Source organism: Echiichthys vipera (genome assembly GCF_963691815.1).
Source record: "Echiichthys vipera genome assembly, chromosome: 20".
Taxonomy (NCBI): Eukaryota; Metazoa; Chordata; class Actinopteri; order Perciformes; family Trachinidae; genus Echiichthys; species Echiichthys vipera.
Window position 1 is genome coordinate 24,512,419 of NC_139845.1, and position 23,482 is coordinate 24,535,900.

General features: G+C 42.3%; 1 protein-coding gene across 1 annotated transcript; it reads left to right on the forward strand.

Annotated features, from left to right (window-relative positions):
* Positions 1-407: 407 nt before the first annotated feature.
* Positions 408-19,661, forward strand: lemd3 (LEM domain containing 3; the record flags this gene model as incomplete). The annotated part of the gene is made up of 13 exons (XM_083934909.1): positions 408-1,752; positions 4,415-4,455; positions 6,904-6,973; positions 7,334-7,407; positions 9,284-9,363; positions 9,453-9,598; positions 12,441-12,542; positions 13,325-13,427; positions 14,421-14,599; positions 15,703-15,784; positions 15,892-15,997; positions 16,081-16,159; positions 18,430-19,661. The coding sequence occupies 13 exons, from the start codon at positions 408-410 to the stop codon at positions 18,600-18,602; spliced, it is 2,580 nt and encodes an 859-aa protein (XP_083791035.1). The 3' UTR covers positions 18,603-19,661.
* Positions 19,662-23,482: the final 3,821 nt, after the last annotated feature.

Genomic DNA, 23,482 nt, shown 5'->3' on the forward strand with positions numbered 1-23,482 from the left:
CTTCTACTGTAACTCATTATATTTATTGGTACATGTATGGCTTTTAATATCCATTCAGTTTACAAAGAAGAGGAATTCTACTTTTGTTATTCAGAGTCATTAGCTGTAGATTCACAAGACGAATAGCATTTATTATATTTTGATATTTTTTGTATTGGGGACGGTTTATATATATATATATATATATATATATATATATATATATATATATATATATATATATATATATATATATATATGTGTGTGTAATATTGTAAATGTAAAAGACATTCCTCCTAACGAAGACTGTAAGCGTTATCATTTATAAACAGCTTGCTGTTGGTTTTGAACGCAGCTCGGTTGGTCTACTACCACTTCACCTCTACGTCATTTCCGTTATACAACCTTCTCTGAGAGTTTTGTCCAAGATGGCGTCAACGCAGTTAACGGATGAGGAGCTTTTCTCCGAATTAAAGCGCTTTGGTTTTACTCCAGGCCCGGTAACCGAAAACACTCGCCCGGTGTACTTGAAGAAATTGAAGAAGCTCCGCGAAGAGCAACAGCAGCGGGGCTCCAGACCGGGCAAAACCCGTAGCAGCGGGGCCATCAACAGCACCACTGGCGGAGGCAACACGGCGGGATCCAGGCCAGCCAGCCATGACGTCACGCACCTGAGCTCGAGCAGGAGACCGGGCAGGAAGTCCTCCGTTCTCGGCTTTAGCTCCGACGAATCTGACGCTGAAATTCCACTGAAAAGAAAAGGCCTCAATCACAGCAGCAGGGCAGACCGAAGCTCCGGGTTTCCACAACAACCGAAGATAAGGCCCGTTACCACACCGAGTGGTGCTAGCAAGAGTCAGTATGGCGCTACGAGTCCGCTGAAGAGCAACAACTGCTCCCCGGGTCTGGGCGGACAGAGAAGGGTCTCGCTGGGCTGGGGTGTTCGTGCCAGATCCAGCCCTGAGGCGGAAGGGAGGGATTACGACGAATCGGGGGATGAGGACGATTGTGAAGGGGGAATGGAGAAGAACTCTCGCTCTTTAAATGGTTGTGGGGCGTCTCACTTAAACACTAGCAAGCTAGCAGGGGATTACTCAGACTCGGACGAGGAGGAGGTCGGGGGCCTTGGTGTCGGAGAGCAACAGCGGGATAGGTTGGAGCCTAGACGAAGCCACCCAAGAGCGGAGTTTCCTTCCCACGGAGTAGGTCGAGGGTCTCAGACGGGAGGGGCAGCCAGACAGGTTAACCCGCCCGAGAGTCTAAATATGGTGGGGACTCAGAGGGAGGAGGGGGAGGAAGACGGGGTAAAGAGAAGGGACACTGACCCACCGGGAGGCTTTCGGAGCCACAACTTTCCCAGGAAGTCCATCTACGTGTCCCTCGCCGAGAACCATGGAGGAGAGGCCGGCAAAAACAACCACGTCGACGGCGAAGACGGAGCCTCTAGAGGCAGCAGCACTAGTAGATTCGCCATTGGGCTGAGACCGCGCTTCTCCAACTACAGCAGCCTGTCCCAGAGCTACAGGGGCAACCACTCCAATCACACCGCTCCCAACCACTCGTACAGCCAGGCAGTACTGAAGCAGAAGCTGTCTGTTCCGGAGGATGAGCTGCTCCAGCAGTTTAAAAGGGAGGAGGTGACCTCCTCTGGGAGCTTTAGCGCTCACTACCTGTCCATGTTCCTGCTCACGGCAGCCTGCCTCTTCTTCCTGCTGCTGGGCCTCATGTACCTCAGGATGAGGGGCTCTGGATCCTCGGAGGTGGATGGAGTCAGTAAGTATCATAGCTGGAGAACACACCTACAGAAGTGACTCAACAAGACACATTTTACAAATTCTTTTTTTTTCCAAGTGTATTGAGATTCACACAATACTATTTTTTTCCTGCACAAATACTAAAATCATAAAAGCACGACTTCCAAGCGTGGTGTCATTTAGCATATTAAAAGAACTGCTTAGTGTTCCTTGCAGCACATCAGCTTGATATTCCAGGCAGCTGGCTAGTTAGTAGGGTCAGACTGAACCCACGATCACTGTTTACCTCATCCCTATAGCTTCACCTCATGGGCCGGACAACATGGCCAAACTCTTCTTTCCCCATATCGATCATATGATGATATATATCGCGATAAAGCATGATTTATGGTGAGTCTATATAATAACATGTGAAAGCCTATATTTGTACACTCTGTGAATTGAATCAGTAACAAATATAAAATACTGAGTATTTTTCTCAGTATATTAACAAATTTACATTTGGTTTCACATCAGATTTTCTGTAAATTTGACTTAGTATGTGATTGTTATTATCAATTTACATGATGCTATTCATGATGTGTCATATATGATTTCATCACAATACTATTCCATTGAAAGAGGATAAACAATATTGAATTATCGCCCACACACAGCCCTACTTCTAACCAGCGACAACATCTTGTCACCAAACAAAAACCTGCAGCCCTGATCAGTGTGTCCTGCTCCATTCAATCCCTCCTGCAGGTGCAATCTCTAAATTTGCACTTGCTTCGTACTAGCCAGAGCCAGTTATCTGACGGGACACTTAATCCACCCTCTCTGACATGTTGGCACAAACGTTGGGCCAGTCCTGACCCCAAACACAATCTAGATGGGGATGTTTGTGATGTGTTTGTGATCAAGTCCTCACTGATGTTTGGATAAATAAAAATGTCCAGACTTCACCTGCACCTGGTGATTTAAAGGGTGCGTTCCCAGGAAATCTGCTTGGTGTGCAGTCTTCGCTCAGAACATTACCCACAATGCAAACCAATATCGCCAATTAAAAATAAATGAATAATAATGTCAATCGATAATAATAATGCTCACATGCTAATGCTTCAAATGCCAGTTAAGGTTAAGAAATTGACTTACGTAAGGATCTTATACAATTCTGAATAATTTCACAGATAGCAAAAAACATTGTGTTGATCAAGGATGCACCTGATACACGTTCCTGCTAATGGTTTCACACTGTTCTGATACAGCGCAGGGGGTAATGTCTGAGCAATGCACCAACAAAAGCAAGCAAGAAATCAGAAAGGCAGAAAGTAAACATGGATGTAAACAAATCAGGTTTCATCATTTTAGAAAATGTATTTAAAAAAAAAAAAGAAATGCATTCAACATATGTTAGATCGCCATCTTTCATGCGGTGTGTTTTGTGGAGAAATGCGAGTGTAAGCTAAGGCCTGACTGATTCTTTTTTCAATTTTAGGCTGATACCGATTTTAGAGGGGAAAGAATATCACAGATTAGTGATATGGTAGCTGATCAAGTGAATTGAATTTTGAGCTAAAAATAGATGGATTTTGCACTGATATCACTCTGCTCTCCTAAATTAATACCATTATTAAAGCATATTTAACGTTATTATACATACAGTGTGTTACACTCAGGAGATAAAGCAAGAAAGGATTTTAGCAAAGTTTTGAATTAAGTGCATATGAATGTAAAACGGCTCTATTATCAGGCGTGCTGCCTTTAGAAGAAATTGAATGTAATATTTTCAACCCATTGTAGAAATGAACACAGAAAATCAAGAATAAATGCATTAAGAAATTAGCGAAATAAACCTCATGTTCAGTATCAGTCACCATTGCTGACTATTTACATAATGAATCAGTAAAATAGCCAATAGCACTGTATGTTCTGTGTCAGTCAACTGTTGGCCATTTAAATTAAGAATACACAAGAATTCAATAAATAGTTTTCTGATACTATTTCTAAATAACCACAACCATCACTTTATGCAATATATGTTTTGTAAAAAGATATATATTCTGGTTGCAAAACACACATTGATACCTATATGTCCGTGATAGGCCATTAAATCAAACAATTCCACCAACGGTTCACAGGAAAAGTGTGCAGGGCACCTTTCTTATTGATTAATCCTTCAGCTCAATTTACATGGTAAATACACAGGCAGGTTTTCTTGAAAATTTTGGTCAAGTATCATGTAAATAAGTGGGTGTTGGAGCGAAAATGTGGATTACATTATCCCTTTGAGTGTAAACAGTTAGCATGCTGCTTTAAGTCCGGTATAAAAATCTGTTTTAGCTTTCAAAGGAGTTATCTCTTTGCAGTATAATCCAGTCATAAATTAATTTCGGGAGTGTAATTATGGTCAGTGTAGTGAGATGGCAGTACTCCAAGTGCCTTGATGATGTGGTGAGGTTTCAGAGGGTTGAGTTTCATGTACAGACACTGACTCACGTGTTAAGTGATGTCTGAACTCCACGCACATTCCACAGTCTCCAAACATGCCGCCTTATTGTAAAATACCACGTTTTTCCTTCTATTAATCCAGCTTGTGCCTTTACATGTGGGGTGTGTTGAGTTGGGTTAGGTGGTTCTCGTGAGCACGCTGATGTTTCTGTCTCCTTGAATGTATCCCTCTCTCTCTTTTGTTGCAGTTAAGAGCCACCCTTTTGGCAGCATCTTTGACTCTTCTTATGTAAGTACACAGTGTCTGACTCCCTCTTTAAGTTCTGTGAACATTTTGTGTTCTATATATTCAGCAGAGGAAGTGTAGAGTGGACATTTATCCTAAAATCAGATTGGAAGTGTAATGGATGTGGGCCGTGAACACAACTGAAGTGCTCTCCTTTTAATGAAGTGGCCTGGCCCTCTTCTTCCTCTGACCCCAGTAATGAGAACACATTACCTAAACTGATACTGAATACTGTTGATAAGACACATTAGGTTCTAAATGTATTTCAAGAGTTCACTTAAAGTGTTATTCCCGCTGTCTTTTTCGGCACTTACATTTATCAAATACGCCATCGAGACAGTTTTTAACAACTATTAACGGAGAAATCCGGGACAGTCGCTAACAGCTGGATGTGGCTAACACTGGTTAGCCCCGGGCAGTACGGTGAAGGCATTAAAACGTCTTTTTTTAACCACTAATACTGCTCAAAATAACAGCAAACCTCTGCAGCAGCATGAGTAGAGTCCTCTTCTTTGTTTAGTCCACCCCAACCCGCTGATGTCCTATTCCACAGCTAGCCTCTCTAACACATGCAAGAGAAAATTGGAGTGGGAAATGTAAAAAAAAAATGATTTGGGAGCCCAAGTGGGGGCCTCTTTGCGTAGAGGAGGTTGGGGAAATGCATGCATTGGCGAAGCGCCGATGCTAGTTCTCATTAGCAAAGAGCAGTGTAAAAAGCATTCAGGTAGCTTCTTCTGTTGCGGTCACTGGTCAAAATGACGAACCTCACTGACAGGTCATGTCAGCTATCACTAATGAATGTTAATGTGGAGTAACTTGATTACAGGCCATAAATAAGTCTGTAGTCTGGTTAAAGTGCTTTTTGCAGCCGGTTCTGCCGACAAAATGTGTCTGCAACAAAGTCTTCTAGACCTGATCACGTTACACTATCCTAACTTTCATTCATATCTGATTGAATCTGTATTAGAATTGAATCATATAAATATCATTTGAACCAGAATCTTTAGTTGTTCAAATACCAGTATCAGAAATGCCTCTGATACTGCCTAAGATGCTGCTATCAGGGAGTATGTGAGTCTATGCACTGACCTGATACCATGTAATTTAGTCCTGGAAAAAAAAATCCACTTTAAAGTCGTTTATTTATGTCCATAATGTCTGTCAAACTAATAATAAAATAAAGTTGTATGGTCTGTATGTATAACCTGAGTAAGGCCACTTCATCCATACAGGGTCGGAATTCGGCCTTGGTATTGGAAGAAAAACTGGCATGGGAACATCTTTATGTAAATATATGTATCAGAGGATATGCAATGTTAAAGGAGTTGGATGGGAATCAGCGTCTAAAGGTTGACGGGGACATCCCTACTTGACTGATAGTTTTAAAAAAGGTTTCAACCTGAAAACCTGAAGGGAAGACAAATATTCCAAAGTGCCACCCAGGGCTCAACACTAGCTTTCAAAGTCAGGCGTCAACCTTTGGTTGCCGAAACTGAAAATAGGGTTTTCATTTTTAGTCACCTTATATTTTGAGTTATGTTACACCCACAAAGGTCAGAGAGTTGAGTGGGGAGTCCCATCTTTTCATGCAGCCCCGAGGTTTCCCCTAGGCTGGTTCCTAACACTAATTAAGATGCTATGCAGTTATGTCAGCCCAATAATGAAAATGTGACGTACAAATGTACAGATTTCCATTTTGTTTTTTGTTCATGTTCATCTGGTTCTTTGTCAGTAAAATCAATCTGCTCTAAGACAGATTGATGTGCTTAGCGAGTAAACACACAAGCACTCATGCAGCGTCGTCACATGCAGGTGTCTGGTTCCAGTTCTGTAACAGCAATATTTGAATGTCACTAATACAAAAAATCATAAAAAATGCATTTATTTTAGGGTGCACGTTTTGCTGTTTGCTGTCCACATTTAAAAAAATATGTTAAATACCCACCGATGGAAACCAAAGGCCAAGAATTTGGTTGCCAGTTTCTCAAAATGGTTGCCACTGACAACCTGGAAAGTGTTACTGTATGGCCCCGGCCCTCAGAACGGTCTACAAATCATGAGCACATAAATATAAGCAGTTGTACAGTTGAGCATTTGGATTTTAATGTGGTGCTTTCAAGGTTTGAAAAGTGACTAAAGTGCTTGAAATGTAGGTTATATAGGATGCCAAGTCAACTTACAAAAACATTCTGAAACAAGAAACTACGTTGTGTTTCCTTAAGCTTGTCACCATTCTGAAGAAAGCTTTTCCAGAATAGGACTTGTGTTGTTTTTAACAGCGTAGTATCTAACTGAATGTGATGAAGAAGTGAAATAATAACTGTATGTGCTGTATATAAATGGTTTTGATTGAATTTACCACAGCTGTAAGGTGCTGGACATGTGCACCTTGAAAAGAAGTTGAATTTGACTTTGGAAAAGGTGTAGCAACCGTATATTTACTGTCTGCAGAACAAGACGGAGAAGGACCTGATCCTTAAGCTGCTGCTCAATCTCCATGACCACCTGGCCCACGTCGCTGGTACCTATGAACTCTCTGCACCGCACTCTCACACACATTATTAGGCTATTTAGCAAGTACCATTTGCATGGTTTTAGGGTTTGAGTTGACTGAAATGTGGCAAATATGGGTTAAAATGTATTTCTAGCCCTTATCTGCAGTCTTTGAGTTCTTTGAAACAAGTGACATTAAAAGACTTGATACATGTGCACACACAAGAATTCAATGTAGTCAGACACCGCTGGGGAAAGCAGTTTTTAATGCTGTAATAGAACAGAGTAAATGAGTAATACCCAGGTAATGCTATCTTTAAACATGAGTATTATTCAGAAGATAAAGAGGCCGTGAAAACACACTGATGCTTTGATATTGTGATTGCAGGCCAACACGACTGTGGAGACCAGCAGCATCCAAACAGGAGTCTGTCCTTGTTCGAGGCCTCTGCCTATTTACTGGTACATCCGCACATTCTTAATATGCCTGCCCCTTCTGTATCTTTGTAACAAGCTGATATTTCACACAAATCAGCAACGTCTGGGGCTCACAGTGGCCATCAAAGAATTTGAATTTGCACATCACAGGGTTCCTACGCAGTATGGAAAAGTATGGAATTTAAATTGAGTCATTTTCAGGTCTGGATAAGTATAGAAAAAGGGAATAGAGTATGGGAAAATGTGTTGATACAAATCAAAACAAGCTTACTAATGATGTGAAACTAATTAAGATGGCTGTAGAGGGTTACCATGGCTACTGCTGGGCGCGGGACTGCGATTCTCATTTACATTGCGTGTTGTTGAGTAAGTCGCCTGTTGTCGGTAGCGAGAGTTTCATGGGTCAGGCAAGTTTTTCCCAGGGCTGGCTTCATGAAGAAAAATATAAAAGATGGTTGATAAAGGATAAATAACACCAGGTGGGAAAATAAAGATGCAGACTGAAATCTGCCAAATTCAGCTGCAAAAGCATCCATTCATACGTGTTAAAAGTTGGATTTTAAAACCATCTTTTACTTAATGAGCATCTAACAATTGGAATTCAGATATTTAATATTGCCTGATAAATCCTGTGTAGTCTGGAAAAGTATGGAATGTTGCAATGGAAGATGTGTAGGAACCCTGATATCATACATGGGAAACTGAGCTAGAATTTTTTTAAGAAAGTGTGTGAATTGTGCAGAAGGGTCAATGTACAGCAGAGTGTTTGCTTTAGTTTAGAGATTTTCTAGCTAGTCTGAAGGTAGGATATGAGAGCGGAGAGCAAAATAAGAGATTTCTTTTCTCTCACTCCAAGATTAGAGCTGCAATGATTAGTGGACAGAAAATTAATGGACATGGGTTCTTTTCAGGGCTTTTTATGATAGATACAGCAGGTAGAGAGGAAATGGGGAGAGACAGGGGATGAATGCAGCAAAGGGCCACAGGTAGGACCCTCTAACCCCTGTGCCACCTGCTGCCCCGATGGCAAACTAGTTTGATATCAAATAATCACTTTACTTTAAAAATGGCAGAAATGCTGTTGATTTCCCGCTTTTCTGTGTTGTAGATCATATTAAACTGAATATCTCTGGGGTGTAGTCTGACAAGACATTTAAAGAAATTACCGTGGACTTTTAGAAACGGGGACGGACATTTCCATACATGTTTTTCTTTTTGACATTTTCTGGACCGATCGATTAATCGAGAGAACAGTGGTCAGATTAATCGATGATAAAAACAATTTGTTGCAGCACTGTCCAAGGTCACAGTCGGTACAACATACAGATATCCACACAGCGACACACTGTCTTGCACAACACATGAAATGCACACTTGGTCACATCTTCACATTTCCGATCATACCCCTCTGTGTATCACAGCTCATACTAGTGCAGGAAATGTAAAAATAGTTTCCATTTTAAAGCCCTGTATCTAGGACCACACAGCAGTAGTGTGACGTGTGGACTGATGTTGATATCTTAATATCACATACAGTAGTGAAGCTTCTTACTTTATTCACTGGCAACTTGAGGGCCAGTTTATTTTCTTTGTTTTTTATTAGTCAACCAAGACAAGACAAACAGGTACACAACAAGGACAACAAACTAAAGATTCAAATTTGATCTCCCAGACAAAAGAACAAGACTTGCTTTCAGTTAAGATCTTTATTCTCCCTCGAGGGGAAAGTTGTTTTGCAGTAGAGATGAGATGACACATTAATCACAACAGTAACACTAAACAACCAAACATCAAAAGATGGATCTGTTTTTTAAATGAGTTTCAAACCCTACCCACCACAAAGTCATGGAAGCTGAAGAGCCACAGTCCCTCTCCTCACTACCATGTGTCTTTTGTTCAGGCTCAGAATCAGGAGTATGGAGGCTTCATCCATACTTCTCTGGAGTGGATCATCCGGACAGGCCAGGATGTTGGGATAAGGTAATTCCTGATTATATACGTGTACATACTGATGCTGATCACAGGCCTTGCGTCTGACATCTCTACTCACTGTGTTTGTGTGTGTGCAGGCTGACTGGGCAGGTAGCTGACGACCCATTGACCGATGTGTCTGAGATTTCCCGGCTGGAGTCCACTCATCCCAAGATGCCATTCATGTGCCGCTTCCGCCGAGCCTTCCTCACAGTCATCAGCAGAGTCTTCCTCATTGCAGTCGGTGAGAGAAGCCACAGCACATAAACACACAGCAGGCCTGGAACACGCGGAGTGGAGATTACAGCGAAATAGTGTGTTCCCAAAGTGCAGTGATGGATTTTTACACCTCCAGCTGTTTCTCTTGTAGACGATACTATGATCTCTCTGCAGATCCTTCACCATCTAATATATCGCCCACCCATATTCAAATAATGTTGTCAAATAATCGTCCAACCCTCATGGCAATCCATCCAACGTTTGTCAAGATATTTTGGTGTGAACCAAAGCGGTGGACCAGTCCACATGGTCACTCCTACAGCCGGCTGCTGCATGGCTCACGGCGTGTCTGTGTTGGAGGTTCAGCTGTCACTGTACTGCCACCTAAATCATATTTCTACACCTATTTTCTTCAGTTTTACGCATGTAACGATAGTGCTTATGTGTCAAACTCTGCACACTGCCAAAACATGGGTGACCTCCGCTTAATAATGAGCCTGAATCCTTCATGTGTCGACATGGCGCCACTGCTCTACTAACATGCTGCTTTCACTATACAGTAGGGGTGGGTAAAAATATCGATTCAATGAATTGCAATATTAGATTTCCCAATTCAATATCCATACAGAAAATCCTGAAATTCATTATTTCTGTTGTAATGAAGCCGTAGTAGAAGCGCTGTGGACAACGCAGTAGTGTGATTGTCGCTGTACCGAGGCCCCTCTCCACCAAGCAACGTTTATTCAAACTCAATGAAGTGAGCCAGGTTCATTCCCCAAGTGGTGGCCGTTCATGTCCCGGTGCGGTTCTTGTCCCGGACGTACTATCCCAAACCACGCCCTAGTTCTAATCCTAACCGAGTGGTTTTCATGTCTAGCCCTAACTGTTGGCTTTTGTAGGCTAAAATCGGCCACAGAACATGTTTTTTGGTGGGTTGTCGCTGTGGATCCCTTCCCGTCCAGCAACTTTTAGCGGTCCACTTCTGTTCAACATTCTATCAATTTCAATGCATGACTTTTCGTACAACGTCCTACCAACCTGTTCATGAAGTCATTTTATGATGAAGAGTTATGATGATAATACCTACTAGGGATGCAACGGATAAAAAAAACCTCAATTTTTTAGATCAGCTAAAAAATATATATATATTATTATTTTTTTGCCATTCCTCCACTGCTGAATGGATCACAGATCAAAGATGATCCATTGTACCACTAATACCTACTATCTCCTTTTAATTTCTGTTGGGGTCAGTTTGTTCTTAACCAGTACAAATGTTGCACAAAATTTAACAATTATCAGAAGGTACTCTAATTAATTATTTGTGTATTTCTGTCATCTACACTTATTACTGAATTAATATTGAAGCATTTAAATCAACATCGAATTAGAATCGATATTGAATCGAATCATGAGGTTCTTGACAATACCCAGCGCTACTATGCAGGATCTGGTGTGAAACATGTATCCAGCAGTAATTTAAGCAGTACAACAGGAGGCACTATGCACAGTGTTTTAGTATAGAAACTGTAAAATAAATTAACTATAATATAATAAGTAAAGTAACCAAGAATGGACCAAGAAAGTGACTGAGCTGTCTATATCTAAAGCATGATAAATCCATCGTAAACAGGGTTAACTCCATCAGGAGAGGAATTCAGTTGAATCAAAGTTTTTTTTTTTTGATAAAGCCTCTAGGAGTCACCAAAGCCACATATAGGGGCTTTAACCCTCAGAGGTCCAAGGCTATTTTTTCCATTTTGCGTAATTTTTTAAATTCCCCTTTTAAGGGTACTTCCATATGACATAATACCCCAGTGTTTTAAATCGAAATGTTCAGAACAAACTCGGCTTTATGTACAGCGAGGCCCAAGTGTTTCCTAAAGCAAAGTGAAAGAGATTATTTGGCTCTACTTTTTCAAATTCTTCACATCTCTGATGAAAACATACCTTTACTCATGTGGACGGACTGTTTTGGTGCTTGATAATACACAATTTACAATATTTACATAATGTGCATGTTTTTATGCTTCATATATTCAGCTGTGCCATGTGCTCGTGAGGTGGTGATGGCTGTGGTGTAGACACAGGACCAGGAACACAGGACCAGGATGATGTGTTCCTGGTGGCAGACAGAAAAGGATTTCACTGTTATGTTCAGTATGAAAATCACAAACAAATAAAAAAATGCAATTCTATGAAAGACAGTTTCATCTGCACAGAACAGTGTGCTGAACTACTGACCAAAACATGTCCATACATCTAGACTATTAGTAAGTGAAGCTCACTAATCAATAATACGAAACTAAATAACTATTACAGACTAATACTTTACTAATGGACAGTCAATTTTATCAAACAAAGACTACTACTATATCATGACTATTGATACACAGATCAATTTACACATTGCGCACAGAAGCACACTGTGGCCAATCTGGTCACAATTACGCATTGTTTTTGTGAAGTAAAAACACTTATTCATCTTCAAATGGATCTCTATTGTTCATCTCTGTCGGAGGAATCAACTCTCTGGCACAGAAGCACCGTACTCCTCGTCGAGGCCAAATCAGTTCCAACAGCGCTTGTGTTTCCACTGTTTAGTTCTGCTGCCAGCGTCAGGATGCAGTAAAAGGATCGGACTAACTTGCTGACGGTAGTGGGTGGGTCTTTAGTGATTTTCTGAGTGTCTATTGGTTAGTTTTATAGAAAATGATGACTAACACCACAGTCCACCAACCACACACTGAGAGACAAAGGATCCCGGTCACAAGTGGTCTTTCCTCTTCTAATTGGCTGTGTGAGTGACCTATGAGCAGTTGTTCAGTAGCAGTGTTTGAACCTGTCGATCCTGTGTCTGTGTGCAGTGGTCGGCTGTGTGTGGAGTGTGATCTGCTACATGAAATATCGCTGGAGGAGAGAGGAAGAGGAGACCAGGCAGATGTATGACATGGTGGAGAGGATCATCGGTAAGGAACACCACACATTCTGACTGACGTGTTTTTGCTCACAGAAACAGGCGTTAGAAAAAGGAAATAGTTAATACTTTGATCTGATCTGTGTGTGTCCAGTACCAAGATGGCCGTCAATATGTTTTATCAGAAAGACTGTAAGCTGTGGAAAACACTGTTAAAGTGTAGTTCGGTCCTGAAATCATCCCATGGTCTTTTTCCACATTATATACATCATATAAACCATGGAGGCAGTTTTTTACATGTAACAACTATGGACGGAGAAATCTGGGAGAGTTGCTAACACGGATTAGCTCGGGGCAGTTAGGTGAACACATTCAAACGTCTTTTTTAACCACTAATACTGCTCAAAATAACAGCAAACCTCTGCAGTAGCATGAGAATAGTCTCTACACAGAAGACAAAGCAGCAACAATGTACTTAGTGAACCTGTAGTTTATTAAAAGAGTGTTTTAAAGACTTACCTACTGGCCCCTGTACCAGTTCCTCTCATAGTAAAGTCCATTTAAGTGGATTACCAAAGTCAATCCAAGAGGAAGGAGCCCATTGGTGCTTTGTTTTCTGTGTAGGGACTTTCACCTTCACCGTAAATAGTTTATACAAAAAAACGAACTGTCTCAATGGCTTATTTGATGTATGTAAATGCCGAAAAAGACTATGGGATGATTTTACGCTGGAATGACACTGTAAATATGTCCTGCTGGTTTGTCAGTTGAAGGCATTGACTTGCCGTTAACGGATGTTAATCCTTCATTCTTCCAAACCCTCTTGTTGTTTAGATGTGTTGAGGAGCCACAGTGAGGCTTGCCAAGAGAACCAGGACCTGCAGCCCTACCTGCCCATCCCCCACGTCAGAGACTCCCTGGTTCAGCCTCAGGACCGGTCAGTACCAACACTGCCACAGCTTAGATAGACAGATTATAAAATGAAATGAACACCTGTCATACAGCAGGTTCACGTCAACACAACAAAAATCCATTTAAAATCACCTCCACCAGCTTCACAGTGTTGATCTATCTCAAACTGTTGAGGAAATAATTGTGGACAGTTAAATAGTTGTAGCTTCTGAGAAACCAAGCTTTATTCAACCATACATCCAGACTGTGAATCTCCTGACATACAGTATTTGGTGTGTGGTGCACAAAAGCCCTTTTCCTTCTTCAGTGTCAGCGGCACAATAGTGAGCTGGACAATACACATTAAAGGAAATACATGATTGAATTATCATTCACATTTCAGTTACTCACCATGTTACCTTGAATTGTTGAAGAAAAAATGGTTCTTCCATATAGCGCTGCACCTAACAATTATTTCCATTGTCTATTAATCTGTAGATCATTTTCTCCATAAATCAGTCAGTTGTTTGGTCCATAAAATGGTGATAAATGAGGATCAGTGTTTCCTAAAGCCTGAGATGACGTCCTCAAATGTGTTGTTTTATTAAGAATTTTGTCTCTTCTCTCTTGAATTAAATTACTCAAATGGATAAATTGATTATCAAAATAGTTTGGGATTTACCAACAACTAATCTGACGATCGTTGCAGTTTTTCTCACATGCCTCTAGGGTGAACGAACAATCTAAAAACAGAATTCAATGAGTCTTATAACTTCAAGGAAAACATACAGATGATTTTGATTTTGAGGTTTCTGCGCAGGTTACAAAAGAGTGAGGCTCCCTATACATGATATCCGGGAAAAACTCTTGTTCCATTGTTTGAATTCATTAAACTAAAACTGACTGATTCACTGTATTCAATTCTGCATTCATATGTTGCACAAATGTAGAGTGGTAAGATTGTTGTTGTGACTGTCATGGAAAAGTAACGCAGAAGCGTATTAACAAATAGTGAGTCAGTAACTGTAATACTTTACAGGAAGAAAATGAAGAAGATTTGGGAGCGTGCCGAGAGATTCCTGTCAGCCAACGAGTCCAGGATTCGAAAAGAGACTCAGAGGATTGGTGGAGCGGACTTCCTGGTCTGGAGGTGGATCCAGCCTTCTCTCAGTTGTGACAAGACCTCCTCCATGCCATCCAAAGTCTGGCAGGGAAAAGGTAACGCACATTTGAAACACTTATGAGTTTAGAGCATTTCACTCAAATTATAGCAATGACTCCTTCAGAAACGGGAGAATGCAAGGTATCATGGGTATTCTGGATGTAGTGGGTGTGTGTGTGATGGACAGCTGGCACACAGGAAGGCAGCTGTTGAAGAAGTAGTGCTGGTTCTTAGTTCAAACGAAGGGGGAAAAGGAAGTCATCAAGCCAATTATCAATGATGAGATGTTGTTTGATCTTTAAAATGTAATGAGGCACTTCTGCATTGAGATAGAATATTTCAAGAGGGAAGCGTGTTTCATCTACAGCCCTATACGGACGGGTTTAGTTTCACATGGGGACGTGGGATAAGGTCATTTTTATCAGAGGTTTAGTTCCTGTCCGACTGCGCCATGTCAGTAATTATTCCGGAGAATGTCAATAAAAATACGGCGATTTTCACCTTCTGTAAAACAGTTCTGAAAAAACTCCCTCAGGTCAAACTAATCCCGTCTGAATACGACCCTCTGTAAAACATATGCTGATATATCGTCATATCCAGTCAAGATGTAGGTTCCACCTATTTTTGAGCATGGGGGCGCTTGAAAAGCCCTTTTTTATATTCAAATATTTTTATTGATGGATTTTGCCTACACTATGTTTAGGGAAGGAAATGGTCATCTATGGGTAGTGCCCTGGGCAGTGAATTTTTGAGACATCACGTCCTCCACCCAACGCCTATGAGAGGGGGGCGTGACCTTCCTCCAACTAAAGAGTATCAGCATCAGCCTGGTGCCTACATATTGGTTTAAAGAAGCACTCTTACCACTTTTTTAGATAATCAATTGTGTCCTTTAGTTTCGTGTTTAGTCAGTTTTGTGATATCAGGAAGCTACGTAGCACACCCACGAGACAGGGAGGTGACGGCAGTGCAAAAATCGAGTAACCCCTCCCACCTCTGGGAGAATACAGGGATTTCTTAATCCCGTGCGAATCGACCATTTATATTACGGACATCCTGGGGTATGGGGTAAGAGTATTTTCGCCCTCGTCCCCACATGAAACTAATCCCGTCCGTATAGGGCTTTAGAATGCGTTCTCACATGATCTCTCCTCTTCAGCTTTCCCTCTGGACCGGAGGAACTCGCCTCCCAACAGCCTGACTCCATGTCTGAAGATCAGAAACATGTTTGACCCAGTCATGTGAGTACCAGTCTCTGCTGCTCTCTTTGATGGCTAGGAGGCGCCACCAGACTTTTCCTTTGTACGGCTCGACTGTGCGCCTAACCTCTTGGTGTTTGTGTTGTCAGGGAGGTCGGCGAGAACTGGGATTTAGCCATCCACGAGGCCATCCTGGAGAAGTGCAACGACAACGACGGTATCGTCCACATCGCTGTTGACAAGAACTCACGAGAGGTATGCTCTGTCCTGTGAGCAGCACTTTGATGTCCCGCCTCCATGCTGCAGTGACCTCAATATGCTTCCTGCTCTGTCCACAGGGCTGTGTCTATGTCAAGTGTCTCTCTGCAGAGCACTCAGGGAGAGCCTTCAAGGCACTTCACGGCTCCTGGTTTGATGGTAAGTCACACTCTGAATCACATTTAAGATTTAGAGCACATCAGCTGTAGTCTTGCCTACCAGGTATACAGAGCTGGGATAAAGCCCAGGACTCCTGCGCTAGAGTGTGGTCTGGCTATGCGAGAGGACATACAGCAGTAACGAAAGAAAAAAAAGAAACTGTGCTCATGTGTGTTGCTATAGACGAATCCATCGAATATCGAATTTCCGTTGCGGGACTAATAAAGGAATTCTTCTGTCAAGCGTAGTGTGTTTCTCCACCTGGTGGAGCGTTACTTTTGACAACAATGTCGAGGAAGTCAGGAAAAACCTGTGCAATTCTCTGCTGCTCTAACAGCAGTTTGAAACTTCAACTTTGGAAACAAACTGAATGGGAACAACACAAACCTTTACCTCATGAAGAGCGCCCCTGTCTGAGGCCGTACGGTCTACATGGATTCGAACCTTTACCTCATGAAGAGCGCCCCTGTCTGAGGCCGTACGGTCTACATGGATTCGAACCTTTACCTCATGAAGGGTTCCCCTGTCTGAGGCCGTACGGTCTACATGGATTCGAACCTTTACCTCATGAAGGGTTCCCCTGTCTGAGGCCGTACGGTCTTCATGGATTCGAACCTTTACCTCATGAAGAGCGCCCCTGTCTGAGGCCGTACGGTCTACATGGATTCAAACCTTTACCTCATGAAGAGCTCCCCTGTCTGAGGTCGCAGATTCCCTGGGCGTGCAGATGTTCTCCAGAAGTGAATCAAGAATATAAACAGAGACTTTATTTTCCAGTCTCACAGTTAACAGCATGCGGCTGCCTATCGTAACACAGTGAAAAAGTAATGTCAGCTAAGCTAACCCTGCTTAGCTAGCTCACATTAGAAGCCTCTAAGGCTGCCGTGGTGACACACAGTAAATTAACTCAATGTTGTTTTAGAGTGAAACATAACGTAAGTTGCTCTAACTAGTGCAACCTAATGACCACAATGGAAACGTCAAGTAGCTGAGTTAATCAGTGATAGAGGAAAATAATTACAAGCACTCTCCCTGAGCTAAATGTTTGTGTAGTTCGTTCTCATTCAGTTTGTTTCCAAAGTTGAAGTTTCAAACTGCTGTTGGAGCAGCAGAGAATTGCACAGGTTCTACCCGACTTCCTAGACATTGTTGTCAAAAGTAATGCTGCATAAAAAGAACAGGTAAAAGTAGTAAGGGTACACTTCTAATGACTCCCCTTTAATCGCAGGCATAGGGGAGCAGTGTTTCCCACAGAGCAGGTAGCAATGTGTGGTGCAGGGCCGTACGGAGACCTTTTGAGGGGCAGGGGCTCTGACCTCTCCCCTGTGCAGACTGACAGCAGATATGTGAATTCACATCTAATCCAGGTTACAGCAACTAATATACAAACGATGGATTTGCAATTCATGAATTAATGAAAAATGTATTACATACCTGCAAACTAGATGCTTTTGTTGAAATTGGCCTACTTGAATCAAAATGTGTCATTCCCGTGAATCATGTAGATTCAACCGTTTCCAAGCTTGTCTAACAGCTTGTTAGCACGTCATCTGTGGATTACAACTTAACTTCATAGTTCAGAATACTTTTGTTGAGTTAACTCAACTCCCACTGCATCCGTATTTTTCATTGATTTTGACGGCCGTCATTGTTGTAAGTTAAACCGGCTGTTCAGTGGCGTAACACCCTTTCAAAATAAGATTTCCGGGTCCATATGCTTTGTTGAAACAAAACAGACACAACGGCCGAACATGTGAACAATTGTGATCACCTTTTTGGTCAGTTGGACATCTTTTTCTTCCATAAGACAGAATAAAATAATCCATAAAATGACAATTACGTTGTTTGTTAAAAACTTAAATCGGTTCAAACAACAGGGAACACGGCACTGCAGCGTTGTAGAAATCTGAGGCTTGGAACCAGAACAGGAAAAGGGCCTTACATCAGGACTTAACAGCTGAATAATTACCAGGGACATGATAACGAACACGGTATGAAACGACTTTCTAAGTCACGAATCATAAACATGTTAAAGTGGCGTGAGTTTACAGGTCTGTTATTACCATCGACCCAACATTTACTTTCTCCAGCCGTGTTTCTGTGATGCCAACTCAGCAGAACGTTTTGTCTCCTAGTCATCGTTCACACTTGAACACATGCAATTTCCCAGCCGAGAACTCATTTTTCTGACTATCCTGACACCGCATGCATGCAGCATTAGCTCTACGCACCGACTGGTCAGTGATAGGCTCCTGCTTTTGTTTTGACAGGTAAACTGGTGACGGTGAAGTATCTGCGTCTGGACCGGTACCACCAGCGCTTCCCACAGGCCCAGGGCTGCAGCACGCCTCTGAAGGCCTCCAGCCTCCACGCGAACACCACAAACACCATGAACACTTCGCCCCGCCTGCAGCACCGCGGCAACTCTTCAGGCTTCTCGTGAGATCTGCATCAGATTGAGCTTTCTCCTCCGTGGCCTCCTAGCATGACAGCACCAGTCTGCTGCTGCTCCTTCACTGCTTTATAACGGGGAAGACTTGAGGCTGTGTCTCGGGAGAGCTTTTTTTTCTTTTGTTTCCTTTTTTAACACAGGATCGCAGGACTTGTTCGGCGGTGCAGTGTTTGTTTTCAATAATATTTGTATTAAAATGTCATGGATTCAACGAGGAGGCCGAGTTCTCGTGGGATATTTAAAGATTTTTGCAGAGACTCCAACCCTCCCTCCCTCCTCCTTCTCCTCCTCCTCCTCCTCCTCTTCCACAGTCTCACTGATGCCAGGATGGAGTTCATTCGGGCACCGTATGGAAATGGCTGCATGTATCAAAGTATGCCTCTATGTACGCTTTCAGTGCAACACAGTGTGGGTGTTGATTTCTCCAAGACGTTCGATGTACTCCCTGTTGTTGTCGTTATTATTCAGATTATTATTATTATTTAGTTAAGCGAGGAAGGCGCGGGCCGACACGCAGAGGGCGCGCTGTAAATACATGTGATCGGTGGCAGAAGCTTTATTACATCTTCCGTATTCAAAAGCAAACCATAAGCTCCCATTTTTCTTGCTAGTCGCTCACCACAGCAGAGCACATGTGTATCGAGAAGCTCCCCGAGAGGCCCCACGGCAGCGATGTATGGTCCACGTACGGCCTCCTTTGCCCTTTCTCTTTAGGTTTGTTCTAGCATCCAGCAGTGCTCCCAAACTCCACTTTTGAGAGATGCCACAGAATCAGGGAGCGCACATGAAGCTTTCTCCTCCAGATATAATCCAGTATATTCCCAAGTTATTATTATTTCTTATAATGTTTCTTATTTAGCTCCTTCAAGTTGGGTCATTTTCCACTGTTGCCCCCCCCCCCCATGTATTTCCAAACCTGTTCTGGACACGTGGTGTGTGTTATCTCTCCGTGTGCACGACCAGAGGAGAGCAAAGTCTTTGTGATAGAACCTGACGCCGTCACCGCTGCTCTACCATCATATCTGCCTCTCGTAATGATGCTCCCACTCTTTACGCCTCCAGTACCGCAAGGACAGTTTTTTTTGAACACTCAATCCCAAATATTCCAGCCCCTGTGAGGAGACTCTACTGACTTGAGGGACTCCTGATGGCTCGTGTGTTTTTACAGCTCCTGTGTTTTCAGAAAAAACGCTAAAAAAAAACCATCCATGAGTTTCTAGACATAATTTCATTTTTTTAATGCAGTGAATTGAAAGTCGGATTCAGTATTTGCGGTGTGAAATTGTACAAATTATGCACATTTCAAACGTTCAAACCCCGCTGCAGTTCAAGTTTGCGGCGGGCAACCCAACTGTGCCTTAAATTAGTGCTTTTTTAAGACTGGCACTGCATTACCGGAGAATGTTCTGGAGTCATGACATGTTGGAAGGGTGAGGAAAGCCTGCCATAGATGTAGTTTTGGTAGAGTTTGACATTTTCAGATTTGGTATTTTGTAGCAGTTTCCTTTGATATTAAACCAAATGCTTCTCTCTATTTATTATCATTTTTTAAATCAGCTGTGGTGATGTACTATTTTAATGTCACTAGATCTGTTACATATGTCATAACTTTTTTTTTTTTTCCATGGAGGATCGACCTTACATCCGCTTCCAAACAATTGTCAGGATGTGTGAAATGAGAAAATAAAGTGAACACTTTCCGAAATAAGCCGGTGAATAGTGCGTCACTGTGCTGTTTTTGTCCGTGTCCAGCAGAAGGCTGCACCTGCACCTGCACCTGCACCTGCACCTGCACCTGCACCTGCACCTGCACCTGCACCTGCACCTGCAGTGTCTCAGCCCACACTGACTGGATGAGGCTGGATGGAAAGGTTGCGTTGATGGGACGGCACTTCTCCAGCCTTGTGCTTCATCTTTAAACACATCCTTGTGGACGCGTTCTTTTCCTCTGGTGTATTTTATGTGAACACTGTACATTGATATAACTGTAATCTGTACTATTATATGCAGCTTTATTTCCATTGCGTTGTATGTTTGGAGTTTCCAGTATCCCAGCCTGCTAGTCAGAGGGGGGAGGTGTACAATACTACAGCCATTTAAGAAGAGACAGACGTTTTAATGTCATTTGTCGATTGTACAAACAGCTCAAATTAAAGGTTTATTAGGAGTTTTTACATTGCGCTTGTTGTGTCATGGCTGTTTTCGGTTTAAAACATCATTTACTTATCAAGTTTAAAGGTGCTCTACTCAAAACACTGAAGAAACCCCCAGCAGACTAGGCCTACAGCAGCAGGATTAAGTAAGTAGGCAGAGCAAAATCAGCACACACACAATGAATGCCATAGAACTTTGAATGAACGAATGAATGCTTTATTTCAAACGTGAAAAAAAAATTACACATGAAGCACTAGTCATTAAAACCCCTTGTATGTTTGAAAAGGAGTAGGAAGAAGCATTAGCTTAATAATTCCTACCCATTCTCCACTTAGTGCCTAGTACTATAGGTTTTCTTACTTCCTGTGTATCCTTTTCCTTTTTAATATGCTCCACAAAACAAACAATAACCAACAAACAACACAATAACCGCTCATCTCATCTTCAGCCTCTTATCCGGGGTCGGATTGTGGGTGCAGCAGCTTTAGCAGGGGACCCCAAACTCCCCTTTCCCGGGCCACATTAACCAGCTCTAACTGGGGGATCCTGAGGCGTTCCCAGTGTGGAGATTTAATCTCTCCTGGGTCTTCCCCGAGGCCTCCTTCCAGCTGGAGGTGCCTGGAACACCTCCCTAGGGAGGCGCCCAGGGGGCATCCTTACTAGATGATCCTGAACCACCTCAACTGGCTCCTTTCAACGCGAACCCTAGTGTTTGTCATCCCCCTCTTCTTCCCTGTACCTTGTAAACACCATCCATTTGTACTGCTGTTTGAATTTGCTCATGGTTGGACATGGTCTGAGCTCCTCCGCTCGTCTGTTCCACACTTTCACTCCACATACTGAAGTGCAAAAGGTTTTTAAAGTTGAGCGCGCATACAGATGTTTGAGATTCACTTCCCCCCTCAGATTATAACCCCCTTCTCTCTGAAAAATAACATTGAATATTTACTGGTAATATGTTACTTTAGTACTTCAGTATTAACTAATCTGACAGCCAGTTCTAACTGAAAAAGAACCAAAATGGAGTACTTTAAAGTAGATACTTTTTAGGCATAAATGAGGTGATGTCGGATCGATGCCTCTCGTGTACTCATTATAGGCATCCTCAGAGGCTTTTCCCATACTGCTATCTGTATCACAACTACGAGAAACAACAGATAAGATAACAGCAGCAGAGGGAGAGTGATGTTGTCCTCCGTTCAGGATGACATTACTCCACTATATTTGATCTAGAAAACTGTTGTTTGCTGCTATATTAATGTCCTTTAAATAATAGATGGTAAATACGCGCTTCAGTTCCAACTAAGAGTGTAAATCACAAGTTTCATCATGATCAACATTTGGTGACATCACCAACTATGCCACGATATGATTCCAGTAAGATTCAGTTCAAGGGCCTGTGATCAAAATGAGATTATACCGTATCATGTGCCGTCAGTTACATTTACATCCACTCACAAAAAGACACTAAATCTATGATTTGACCATTTTGTTTAGGGCCAAAGCGATATGGAATTTTTGAGAGTGACACTGATTCTAGAGGGACATTTCCTTACAGATTACTGATCTAGTGAATCTTTTATGTGGATTGTGCAAAGGTGCTCAGGAGGCTGCTTTCCTAAACAAAAAACAGATTAAAGAACATTTAACATCATGAAACTTGTGCGTTTTATGCTGCTGTCTTGGCCAGGACTCCATGGAAAAGAGATTTGAAATCTCAATGGGAATATCCTGGTGAAATAAAGGTTAATACAAAAACAAAATCTTTATTAATTATAGAAACCAACAAGGAGAAAATAAAGAACACATCAAAATAAAATAGATAAATAAAGATCAGTGCTGTATGTTCAACAGCACTCTGCTGGACAAACTACGTGATTACAAGATTTATAACCGCTTTCTGCATTATATGTTCTGTAAAAATGAGTTTTCATATGCGACCACATCTACACCGATATGTCTGTGATAGGCCAATATCAGCTGACTAAATATACTTATAACTCAACTATTGTCGTTTTGTTTTAGTGGAACGTCAATGTACAAAAGAATCCTAAATAAAGTGGTTTCAGGCAGAGGCAAAAAAAGACAGGGCCGTGCACAGACTTTTTCAAGGGCAGGGGCGAAAAGGAAAAAAAGGCACATACAGCCCGTCTTCACCACTGAAGAGGGCACTTTAGCACATGTTTTGGCTCCTACTTTAGCACACGTTTTGGCTCCTAGAGCACTTTAGCACATGTTTTGGCTCCTAGAGCACTTTAGCACATGTTTTGGCTCCTAGAGGGCACTTTAGCACATGTTTTGGCTCCTAGAGGGCACTTTAGCACAAGTTTTGGCTCTTCGAGTGCACTTTAGCACAAGTTTTGGCTCCTAGAAGGCACTCTAGCACACATATTGGCTCCTAGAGGGCACTTTTGCACACATTTTGGCCACAAGAGGACACTTTGGCACACATTATGGCCCAACGGCACTTTAGCACACCTTTTGACTCCTACTTTAGCACATGTTTTGGCTCCCATGAGGGTACTTTAGCACACACTTTGGCTCCTAGAGGACACTTTAGAACACGTTTTGGCTCCCAGGGGTCACTTTAGCACACGTTTTTCAACAATTGGGCCAGGAGGTCGACCGCCGTCCCCCCTGTGCACACCAGTGTCGACAGATAACCACACACAGTATCCTCTCAAGTCCAAAGTCCTACTATGGCAGGAGTCTTACAA